General features: G+C 36.6%; 1 protein-coding gene across 11 annotated transcripts in view; it reads left to right on the top strand.

Annotated features, from left to right (window-relative positions):
* The window catches only part of RALGPS2 (Ral GEF with PH domain and SH3 binding motif 2), a 204131-nt gene that overhangs the window by 114269 nt on the left and 77201 nt on the right, over window positions 1-12661 (top strand). For 9 of the 11 annotated variants that reach the window (XM_065530848.2, XM_005540098.4, XM_045393254.2 and 6 more), the window contains one exon: window positions 8216-8342. The exons of the other annotated variants lie outside the window; for them this stretch is intronic. In XM_065530848.2, the coding sequence (XP_065386920.1) occupies window positions 8216-8342 (127 nt within the window). The remainder of the gene's footprint in view (window positions 1-8215; window positions 8343-12661) is intronic. 11 annotated transcript variants of the gene reach the window in all.

The following is a 12661-nucleotide window of genomic DNA, read 5'->3' on the forward strand; positions in this document are numbered from 1 at the left end:
TACCAGAGGGGTTAAGGGTAGCACAAGAGGTGAAAGACAGAAAATATGAGTTGTTTTATTGACAGACAAAGAAACTAAACCAAGTAAAAGGAGGGAGATAATGAACAGTGAAAAGGTAGGCTGGTCACTGGTTTGAAAGCCACAGTGGAGTCAAATAATCACTGGATTCAGAATGAGAAAGGGAGTGAAAGCTAAGGGTGGTAGAAGATAAGATCGTTGGAGCAGAAGTCCAGAAACTAAGAAACCAGAATATTGGGAGTATTATCTCCATGAAATGGCAATCACCAAGATTTATGATAAGAATAATTTCGGTTCATGGATTTTTTTTTCTCCAACTACCAAAATCTTTAAGATACAGGGGAAAGATGACTTATAGATCTATAAATGACAGTAACATTAAGTGTTGTAATCTAGGGTTCTCTTGTTTAATATGATAGCCATTAGCTACATGTGGCTATTAAACTTAAATCACTAAAATTAAATAAAATTAAAAATTTATTTCCTTGATCATACTGGCCACATTGCAAGTGCTCAGTAGTCACATGTGGCTAGTGGCTATCATGTTGGACCGCACAGGCATAGATTTTCACCATCGCACAAAATTCTATTGGACAGCACTGACCCTAGTGCCTTCACCTTAAGAGAAGCTGGAGGATTTTAGGGAGCAGGGTGAGATAATGAGCTGGAAGAAATTGTGAAGAGTAAGGAGCAAAGATTACACCTAACCTACCTCCAGGCATATGTTACAAGGTTTATAAGAAAAGGAAGGGAATGCTTACAGAAAATGTTAAGGATGGGGATTTTGCAGAGGATGGACGATGAATTCAAGAGGATACAGTTGGAAAGGTTTGGGATGATTTTGTTTTGTTTTAACCGGTAAAGAGAATGTACCAAAAAGACAACAACATTCTATATAGGGAAAATATTAGGAGCATTTTCTTTAACATCAAGGAAAAGGATGCTCAATTTCACTGTTGTATTCAACATACAATTGTTATTGTATATGTTTTAATGTTCGTAACATCCTTATTCACAGTAGTCAAAAGGTAGAAGCAACCCAAACGTCTATCAGTGGATGAATGAATAGACAAAATGTAGTATATACATACAATGGAATATTCATCTCTCTTAAAAAGCAATGAAATTCTGATACATGCTGCACCATGAATAAACCTTCAGACATGGGCCGGGCGCGGTGGCTCAAGCCTGTAATCCCAGCACTTTGGGAGGCCGAGACAGGCGGATCACAAGGTCAGGAGATTGAGACCATCCTGGCTAACACGGCGAAACCCCGTCTCTACTATAAACACAAAAAATTAGCCGGGCGAGGTGGCGGTGCCTGTGGTCCCAGCTACTCGGGAGGCTGAGGCAGGAGAATGGCGGGAACCCGGGAGGCGGAGCTTGCAGTGAGCTGAGATCTGGCCACTGCACTCCAGCCTGGGCGACAGAGCGAGACTCCGTCTCAAAAAAAAAAAAAAAAAACCTTCAGACATTATGCTAAGTGAAATAAGCCAGATACAAAAGAACAAATACTGTATAATTCCTGTAATTCTACTTAGATGAGGTACCTAGAGTAATCAAATTCATACAGACAGAATCTAGATTGGTGGTTGCCAGGGATGGGGAGAAATGGGATTTGGGAGTTATTATTTAATGAATATGGAGTTTCATTTTGAGAAGATGAAAAAGTTTTGAATATGGATGTTGGTGATATCCTTGAAATGGCCACCTGAAAATGGTTAATTGTATGTTATGTATATATTTTACCACAGTTTTTAAAAAATAGTTTACTTAAAGTGGTTGAATATGTGAACAATACAAAATCGGTTATATTTGAAACAACAAATATTATTTAAAAGGACATCATTTACAATATCAACAAAAGAAACAAAATATCAAACAATAAGTGGAATAAAATATGTAAGACCTATATGCAGAAAGTTATAAAACTTTACAGGAAGTCATTAAAAAAGAACTAAATAGAGGGAGCAATAGCCCGTGTTCGTGGATAGAACTATTGGAGTTCTAACCAGTTTTTGGAACTGTAAAATAAACTGAATGTTACTAAATAAGTGAATTTAGTAACATTCCAAGATATAAAATCAACATACAAAAATCAGTTTCATTCCTTTACATTAATAACGAACTATCTGAAAAATTAAGTTTAACCAAGGAGGTGAAAAATCTATACACAGAAAACTATAAAACATTAATGAAAGAAATTGAATAAGATACAAATAAATGGAAGGGTATCCTGTGTTTGTGCATTGGAAGAATTCATATTGTTAAAATGTCCATACAGCCCAAATAAATCTACAGATTCAGTACAGTCACTATCAAAATTTCCATGACATTTATCACAGAAATAGAAAAAACAGTTCTAAAATTCACGTGTAATCACAAAAATCTCAGAATAGCCAAAGCAATCTTGAGCAACAGCAAAACTAGAGACATCATACTCTCTGATTTTAAAAATACACTGTAAAGCTATAGTAATCACAATATTATGGTTAGCAAAAAATAGACTTGTAGACCAATGGAGCAAAATAAAGAGCCCAAAAATAATACACACATTTGCAGTCAATTGATCTTCAACAAAGATAACAAGAACACACAATGGGGAAATGATAGTTTCTTCAATAAATTGTGTCAGAAAAACTGGATGTCCACATGCAAAAGAATGAAACTGGACCCTTACCTCATACCATCTGCAAAAATGAACTCAAAACATATTTAGTACTTAAACATGAGGCCTAAAACTGTAAAACTACTGGAAGAAAACACAGGGGAAAAGCTTCTTGACATTGGATCTGGACAACAATTTTTTGGCTATGACCCCAAAAGTACAGGTAATGAAAGCAAAAATATACAAATGGGATTGCATCAAACTAAAAAGCTTTTGTACAGCAAAGAAGACAGTTTATGGAATGGGAGAAGATATTTGCAAACAATACATCTGATAAGGGATTAATATACAAAATACAGTCATATATGGCTTAACGCTGAGGATACTTTCTGAGAAATGTGTTGTTTGATGCCCTTTTTGTTGTTCAAACATCATAGAGTGTAATCACACAAACCCAGATGGCATAGCCTACAATACACCTAGGCTATATGGTACAGCCTATTGCTTCTAGACTACAAGCCTGTACACCGTGTTACTGTGCTGAGTAGGTAGTTATAACACGGTGGTATTTGTATATTTAAACATGGAAAAGGCACAGTAAAAAGTACAGTATTATAATCTTATGGGACCACTGTTGTGTATGCAGTTTGTTCTTGACTGACAAGTCTTTATGCAGCACATGACTGTATAAGGAGCTCAGACAATGTGATAACAAAAAAAAACCCAATTAAAAAATGGGCAAAGGATCTGAATACATTTCTCAAAAGAAGACATACACATGTCCCACAGGTACATGAAAAGGTGCTCAACATCACTAATCATCAGGGCAATGCAAATCAAAACCACATAATACATGATCTCACACCTGTTAGAATAGCTATTATCAAAAAGCCAAAAGATAACTTACAAGTATTGGTAAAGATGTGGAGAAAAGGGAACTCTTGTACAGTGTTGGTGGGAATGTAAATTGGTACAGTCATGGAAAATAGTATGGAGATTCCCCCAAAAATAATAATAGAACAATTACATGATCCAGCAATCCCATTTCTGAGTATGTATCCAGAGAAATTGAAATTGATGTGTCAAAGAGATATCTGCACTCCTATGTTCATTGCAGTATTATTCACAATAGCCAAAATATGGAACCAACCTAAATGTCCGTTAGCAGATGAATGGATAAAGAAAATGTGGTTTATATACACAATGGAATACTATTCAGCCTTACGTTTACAGCAGCATGGATGAATTTGGAGATCATTATCCTCAGTGAAATAAGCTAGATACAGAAAGACAAATGCTACTGTACAGTTTCACTTATCTGTGAAATCTTAACTGAACTCATAGAAGCAAAAAGTAGAAGAATGGTTGCTGAGGTGCAGGGGAAATGTTGGGTCAGTAGGTACAAAGCTTTGGTTATCTAGAACAGGGGTAACCAAACCCCGGGCTGCTGACCAGTACTGGTCCGTGGTCTGTTAGGAACCAGGCCACAGCAGAAGGTGGGCAGCAGGCAAGTGAGCATTACTGCATGAGGTCTGTCTCCTGTCAGATCATCGGCAGCATTAGATTCTCATAGGTGCGTGAACCCTATTTGTGAACTGCGCATGTGAAGGATCTAGGTTGTGTGCTCCTACTGAGAATCTAATGCCTGATGATCTGAGGTGGAACAGTTTCATCCCAAAACCTTTCCCCATTCATGTTCATGGAAAGATTGTCTTCCACAAAACTAGTCGCTGGTGCCAAATAGGTTAGGAACCCACTAATGGAGAGAGAATAAGTTCTGGAGATCTAATGTACAGCATGAGGACTGTAGTTGACTGTAGTTAATAAGACTATATTGTATGCTTGAATTTTTCTAAGAGAGTGGATCTTTTTTTATTTTATTATTTACTTATTTTTTTTTTTAATTTTTATTTTTTTGAGATGGAGTCTCGCTCTATCACCCAGGCTGTAGTGAGGTGGCGCAATCTTGGCTCACTGCATTCTCCACCTCCCGGCTCAAGCGATTCTCCTGCCTCAGCCTCCTGAGTAGCTGGGATTACAGGCGCCCACCATCTTGCCCAGCTAATTTTTATATTTTTAGTAGAGGCAGTGTTTTGCCTTGTTGGCCAGGCTGGTCTCAAACTCCTGACCTCAAGTGATCTGCCTGCCTTGGCCTCCTGTAGTGCTAGGATTACAAGCTTGAGCCACCATGTCTCAAGAGAGTGAGACATGAGAGAGTGAATCTTAAATGTTCTTACCATACAAATACATAAGAACTAACTAACTTTGTGAGATGATGGATATGTGAATTAGCATGATAGCTTGATAATAATTTCATTTTATATATATATGTATTAAAACATGTACACCTCAAGTATATGCAATTTAAATTTGTCAATTATACCTCAGTACTGCTGGTGGAAGATTGATTGTAAAGTGTATATGGAAATTCAAAGGTTCAGGAATAGCTGAAGAAGACAATGGGAGTTGGGGACATAAGCATTTGCCCTAACAGATGTCAGGATATACTATATTCTTTGGACAGTGTATGATTCTTGCAGTTTTAGACGTATCTACCAATGAAACAGAATGAAGAACCCAGAAATACCTCCTTGTTTTTACAGAATTCTGATATGTGTATGACAGAGATGGCATTGTAAGTTGAAGAAATGAGGGACTGTTTAATAATTGGAGCTGCAAAATTGGTCACCAGTTTGGGGAAAAAAAATGAAATCAGGCCCCTTACACCATTTACAAAAATCCTTATGACTCAAGGGCTTAAATGTGAAATGAAAAACTTCAGTTTTTTAGAAGGAAAAATATATGTGAATATCTCTCTGGTTTGGCTGAATAGATTTCTGGCTTGGGATAAGTAAGGATTTTTTAGATAAGATACAGAAAGCTCCAACAATGAAAGAAAAGATAATAAATTTTGTCATGTTAAATTAAGAATTTCTGTTCATCAAAAGATATCTTAAAATTGTAAAGAGGATGCAGTGGGGGGGAGATACATACAACAGTTGTCCAACTAGAATGTGTCCAACACAAGAATTTGTATCCAAAATATATAAAGAACTCTAACAAAGAAAAAAGAAAAAAAAGTAGAAAAATTAACATCATAAAAGTATTTTGGAGAGGAGAGGATACACATAGAAGCAGTGAAAATGAATGAACTATGGCTTCCCACAACTTCATGGATGAAGCTTTAATATCACAATGTTAATGAACAAAGTAATTGCCAAAGACTAAAAATGAAATAAAAGTTAAAAGGGAATAAAATTTGCCAAAAATGAAATAAAATTTGAGGGGAATGATAAACAGAACATTCAGAGTAGTGGTTACTGGTTACCTCTTAAAGGCAGTCAAGGCAATTGGATGGAAGGTGAGTCATGTGTATTCGTTATAAAGTTTAAATCCGTTTAACAAAGCCATACCAGGCTCTAATGATAATTGAGTGTCACAAACAAAAGATTATAATTAATCTGCACCCCAGGTCTAAGATGAAGTATTCATTTATGCAGATACACACATTCATACATATTGTGTGAAGATACAAATCAAGGTGATGAGGAATAATCTGGGAGTTTGTGTTTCCTGGGGTGACTGACATGAGCAGGCATTCATCTAGGTTTTCCCCCAAAACAGATTGTGGTGGTAAGGTGGTGTCAGATATCTGGTCAGGAACATCTAGAATTCTGTGTGTCTCCTATTTCGTTAATACCAATGAAAGTGTGAAGAGCCTTGCCCGCATTTGTCATGCTCTTGGTGCCAAGGACATGTGGAGTTAGAATACTGTGAAGTGTTTTGTCCCCCCCTGCCCTCAGCATTTTTTGGAAGGGAAGATATAGAAAGTGACTTTATAAAGATAACATTATAAACATCAAAAGAAAATTTGAAAAGAAGAAAGAAAATCAAGACTTCTCAGTTAATAGAGTTTCTGAGCTATCACTCAGGAAATACCTATATTAACATCTAATGAGTTCTTTACATACATATTCTTCCTCTAGTCTTCTGGAAACAAGTCTCTCCTACTACAGCTCGGATTGAATTCTATTTATCTGATTATTGATTTATTATGAAAATTACAAAATCATGTTATTTTTTATGTGTTAGACCATATAGTTTGTTACAACAGTTCTGTGTTTCAGCTGTGGCAAGATTAGTTACGAGTTCCAAGTAATTTGTTTCTCCTGATATTGTGCCAAAGTTGTTGAATGATTGACTTGGGAAAAAAAAAAGGCAGGTTTATCATTATCCCTGTGTCACATAGCTATATTTTACATATCCAAATACTTCCTTAAGTGGGAAAGAGCTAGTTAGATTTACAGGCAACAAGCAAACATTTGCACCTAATCTTGAGGCTGCTAATCAAGTATGTTAAAAGTGAAGTAAGAGAAAATTGTAAAACCACTGTTTTAGACCGTGGAATATCCATCTAAAACATTAAAGCAAAGGACCCCTTGACATTGTATTTTGAAGAGGGAGCAATACTGTTGAAACATTTTTCTAATACAGATTATCTGAAGATAATCTGCATCTTTGAGCCTCTGAACAATAGATCCCAACTGTACTACTTATAATACTAGAAAGAGTAGTGGATTAGGTGTCAGAATACTCTTATCTCCAAAACCAGACTATAAGACCCTGAAAAACAAGGACATACATCTTTGTGAGTGAGTGAGTAAGAGAGAGTATTGTATTCCACTACTTGCTAACCTTGTGATCTCAGTCTCCTCATTTCTAAATTAATACTCATACTCTTTTGTTAATCTCATAGGAAAAGTAGATGAGACTTATATAGGTGGAAATGTTTTGCAGGCTGTAAAACAACACCAATATTTTAATATGAAATAAAGTGAAATCTTATTTAGTAATGAAATGGAAACTTCATATGTTTAAATAAAAAAAATAATTTTTTCAGTCTTTGGAATGATTTGAAAAACTATTTCCTGAACCTTTTAGTGAACACCATTGTGAGTGACTGACTGCTTTTTTTTTTAACTCCCCTTGATTATTTACATTGATCTCATAGGGCACTTACTACAAATCTACCTCTCAAGTGTCTTATAACAGTATCTTTTAGTTATGCTGTATGTTATATAGCACTGATCAAAGAGAAGAAAATGTCAGAAATCAAAAAATGTAAGGAATTACAGGATTTTAAAGTTATTAGGACTAGCCATGACTAGATTTATCAAGAAAAAGGGTTAATCACAAAATTTGGTGTTTATTTCTTAATGATTATGCAAGAATGATCTTTATCTTTGAGGTGGCAAGGGACAGTTCATTAAAATACTTGGACATTTGAGCTAAATATGAATGCATAATTTTCTAAAATTAGGAAGGTGATTAATAAAAATTGATTACTTTAAAATAGTAAACATGAAAATGTTATAATTTTTTACTTAATTTTATGAACATACGAATAATGAATTTGGATTAATAGACGAATCTGATTTTGTTTTATTTATATACTACAAAGATATAATTAAAGAAGATATAACTTTGAAATTAAAATCCATATTCACAGTAAATGCAACTTCAGTTCAGGTCTTTGCTACAACAAAATGAGATTTGTAAATAACTTAGGTTTTTCTGTTTGTTTTTTAGTTATTAAGTCGAAAAGACAAAACTACCTTTGAAAAATTAGAATATGTAATGAGTAAAGAAGATAACTACAAAAGACTCAGAGACTATATAAGTAGCTTAAAGATGACACCTTGCATTCCCTATTTAGGTGAGTTATGTCACTGTGTTTTTTGTTTCTAGTTGTTCCTCTTCCTTAATCAGTAATTTATGTGAAATTCAAGGTATTTTTTAAATGTTTGTATCCTTTGGTAAGCTGAAAAAATTTGACTAAAGATAGTTGTTACCCTGTTACCTGGAATGTATTTTCATATTAGTCTTTTGCCCTAAAGGTTTTTCATAGTCTATTATGTTTTCTTAGAGTAGGACCATATAGTAAAACAATATTTTTTAACTGTTTTAGTAATGCTTTTAAAGAATATAATAGTTTGTAATGATGTTTAATACATTAAGGAAATTGATCAAAGTCCTTATATATAGTGAGGAGATATTTTAGTGTGAATTCTGAAGTAGGCTCAATGCATATTGGTATTGTTTACCAGAATGAAATGAGTTGATTCGCTGTCGCAATTTAGCTTCGTGCTGAGACAGTTCTGTATTTCGCATCTCGTCTAATTAAGAATTTATCTCTTTATTATATATCTGACAGCTTATAAGTTCAAGAAGTATTTAACCAATAACATTGTAAGATTATTTTTAACGAAATAGGAATAATGCTTTGTTAGGTGTTTGAATGAAAAGAAGACCCAAATAAATTGTTCTTTTAAATAGATACGTAAATCAGGCATAAGGAAAATATATGATACATACCTAGTATATATTAAAATGAAATGATTTGATCCTATGTAGAGAGTAATCAAATGATGAAGATTTGGTGTTTTCTGGTCCTCCCCCAGATTTTGTGTTTTATGAAATTACACTGAATTTCAAGATAGCTATTTCTGAGAGTGATTACAGTGTCACCTTGAAGTCTTTACAGTCTCAGTGACTAGAAGACAAAGAAGAGACAAAGGCAGTTGATACATGCCCATTTAGCTACTATAGAACGTCAACCTTACTTTCCCAGAGAAGAGTTTAACTCTTTAGAATATTGTGGGACACCCTAGGATTGCAGAGAATGGGGACCTATTGTGTACCTTGTGTTGAAGGCAGAATACCCCTAAGCACAGTAGAGTTAATGGCCACTGCATCCCAGAATATTTTATCCTGTTTCTTTGGTAAATAACTTAGGACCATAGTAAGCATGACTCTTATCAGAGAGGCTCTAAGCTGACTATTAGGAGAAAGACATTCTGTATGCGCTTTACATTTTTGTGTTGTTGCTGTCATTCTTTGTTTTGTTTTGTTTGTTTTTTGAGACAGTCTCGCTCTGTTTCCCAGGCTGGAGCACAGACGTGCGATCTCTGTTCACTGCAGCCTCTGCCTTCCACGTTCAAGTGATTCTCCTGCTTCAGCCTCCCAAGTAACTGGGATTACAGGCGTGCACCACCACACCCAGCTAATTTTTGTATTTCTAATAGAGATGGGGTTTTGCCATGTTGGCCAGGCTGGTCTTGAACTCCTGGCCTCAAGTGATTCGCCCGTCTCAGCCTCCCAAAGTGCTGGGATTATAGGCATGAGCCACCACACCTAGTGTGGTGCTCTGTGTTTTACCATAGCCTTGGCTGTGCCCATGCTTGCAAATATAATTCAAGGAGAGAAGGAATAGGGAATATTTTCAAAAATAATGCCTTCACAATTCAGAAGAATGTATACTTTTTATAGTGTGAAGAATATTTAGACTGAGAATTGGCAATCCTCAATTCCACAGTGACTCTACAGTCCTAATTTTTCAAGTCATTGAATTTTCTTCTTTGAGCCTTGTTCTCTACCTAGAAATAGCATGCATAGGCCGGTCGCGGTGGCTCACGCCTGTGATCCCAGCACTTTGGGAGGCCAAGGCAGGTGGATCACCAGGTCAGGAGATCGAGACCATGGTGAAACCCCGTCTCTACTAAAAATACAAAAAAAAATTAGCCAGACGTGGTGGCAGGCACCTGTAGTCCCAGCTACTTGGGAGGCTGAAGCAGGAGAATGGCGTGAACCCAGGAGGCGGAGCTTGTGGTGAGCCGAGATCGTGCCACTGCACTCCAGCCTGGGCGACAGAGCAAGACTCTGTCTCAGAAAACAAACAAAAAAAAGAAATAGCATGCATAGGACTAGAATCATGTTCTTCTTAAGGCTGGATGAGAGCATTGTGGTATCTTCTTTCTTTTTTTTTTTTTTTTTTTTTTTGCGACCCAGTCTCACTCTTGTTGTCCAGGCTGGATTGCAGTGGCACGGTCTCAGCTTACTGCCACCTCCACCTCCTGGGTTCAAGTGATTCTGCTGCCTCAGCCTCCCATGTAACTGGGATTACAGGCGTGCACCACCACACCCAGCTAATTTTCGTATTTTTAGTAGAGAGGGGGTTTTGCTATGTTGGCCAGTCTAGTCTTGATTCCCTGACCTCAAGTGATCCGCCCACCTCAGCCTCCCAAAGTGCCAGGATTATAGGCATGAGTGATCACACCCAGCTGTAGTGATGTCTTCTAATTAACTTATTTTAATATCGAGAAAACCAAGATCCAGAAAGATGGAAGACCTGGCTCATAGTCCTAAGACCTAGTTACTGACAGGTCTGCATTCTGAAGTCTTAACCTAGAGAGCTCCAATTATACCTGCTGAGCTCTCATTTTAAAATTTACCAATTTTATGATTGCTTTCCTTTTCTCATTGAAATATGTTTTTCTCGAACTAAATTTCATAATTTATATCTTCTGGAAAAGAATTAAGATTATTTTCCTTTCAAAATGAGAAAATAAAATAATAGGAATCCTTATGCTGTCATTTCTAGTTGGGGAACTTCTTGTACTCTTGGACCTTCTTGACATTTTTCCACAGTGGAGACATCAGTACAGGATTGAAGCTGTGTGCATCTGTATATGTGCTTAGGTACACTCAGGCACTCTCATGCACACACACACAGAAAGTTGGGGAAGAAAGCACTAGCCAAGTTGGAGTTCAGTGGAATCAGGAAAGGTTTTCTATTGGAGAATATACCTCTTCTTTCTCAGCCCTGGTACCTGAAACAAAAAGTAATCATACCTGTGGGTTAAAGCAAATGAGGAAAATGTTGAGGTACAGATGTTAATCTGGAGAAAATATTACAAGCATTGTTTTTCCTGTATCTTCGATTTTTCCTGTCATCTCCAATGACTCCTTCTTTTTTCAGTTCTCTTTCATTTTATATGTTCTCATGATGCAGGATCTTATGTTTCACTCTTGCCATGTAGTTCTGCTTCACTTTATAATTAAGCTAATTTAAAAGTATCCTATTCTTCTTGTCTCCTTTTTCTCCATCTTTACTCTCTAGAAATTTTCCTGTCACCAGTGACTTCCTGGTTGAAACATTTAATAGGTGTTTCTCAAGCCCCATCTTAATTGTGTGAGACTTGGTGTCAGTTATTTCTCCTTGAAATTCTCCCCAAGTAGCACCAGTCTTTCTTGGCTTCCCTTCTGCGTTTCTGGCTTTTGTTTTATTGGCTGCTCTTACTCTAGCTTCATCTCTTAAATGTATTCTTGAGAGGTGTCAGTCCACTTTTCTTTGTTTTTGTTTTTGTTTTTGTTTTTTGGAGACTCTGTCATCCAGGCTGGAGTGCAGTGGCACAGTCAGCTCACTGCAGCTTCAAACTCCTGGGCTCAAGCAATCCTCCCACCTCAGCCTCTGGAGTCGCTGAGACTACAGGTGTGTACCACCAAGCACGGCTAATTTAAAAAAATTTTTTGTCGACATGGGGTCTCGCCATGTTGCCCAGGCTGATCTCAAACTCCTGGCCTCAAGCAGTCTTCCCACTTCAGCCTCCCAAAGTGCTGGAATTACAGGTGTGAGCCACTGGGCTCAGCCAGTCCACTTCTTTTCTTACTCTATACAATCGGAGTGATCTCATCAGGTGTTTTATATATATTCCCTGATCTTCCAAATCTAGACTAAATCTGTCTAACTTTGTATATCATTGTATATTTTATATCTATCTTTGTATCTTAGCTATCTACTTAATCCCTGGGGCCTTCTAACATTTTTAGATACTAAGTGAGAAAAATCTACAGGTATCTTACATTCAACATGTGCAGAAGGGAATTCATCATCTCTCCTCCTTCCCCCAAACTTGATCCCCATCTTATTTCCTATAGCTTACTCTACCAGTGACAAGTGAGTGTAGTATTATTAACACTGCGGTACCACACTACAGCCTGGTGTTTTAATGCATTTCTCCTTCCTCCTCCTCTGCTTCTCATATTCACTAGTAAAATGCATGTGTCTGAGGGTTATCCAAGAATTAGAAATCAAAAGGGAAAAAAAACGGAAGGAAATTAAGACATTAAAAGAGAACATACACTATAGAATGTGCATAATTTTAGATATTGGTATTCTTCATATAGTTCATCCCT

Source organism: Macaca fascicularis, chromosome 1 (assembly GCF_037993035.2).
Source record: "Macaca fascicularis isolate 582-1 chromosome 1, T2T-MFA8v1.1".
NCBI lineage: Eukaryota > Metazoa > Chordata > Mammalia > Primates > Cercopithecidae > Macaca > Macaca fascicularis.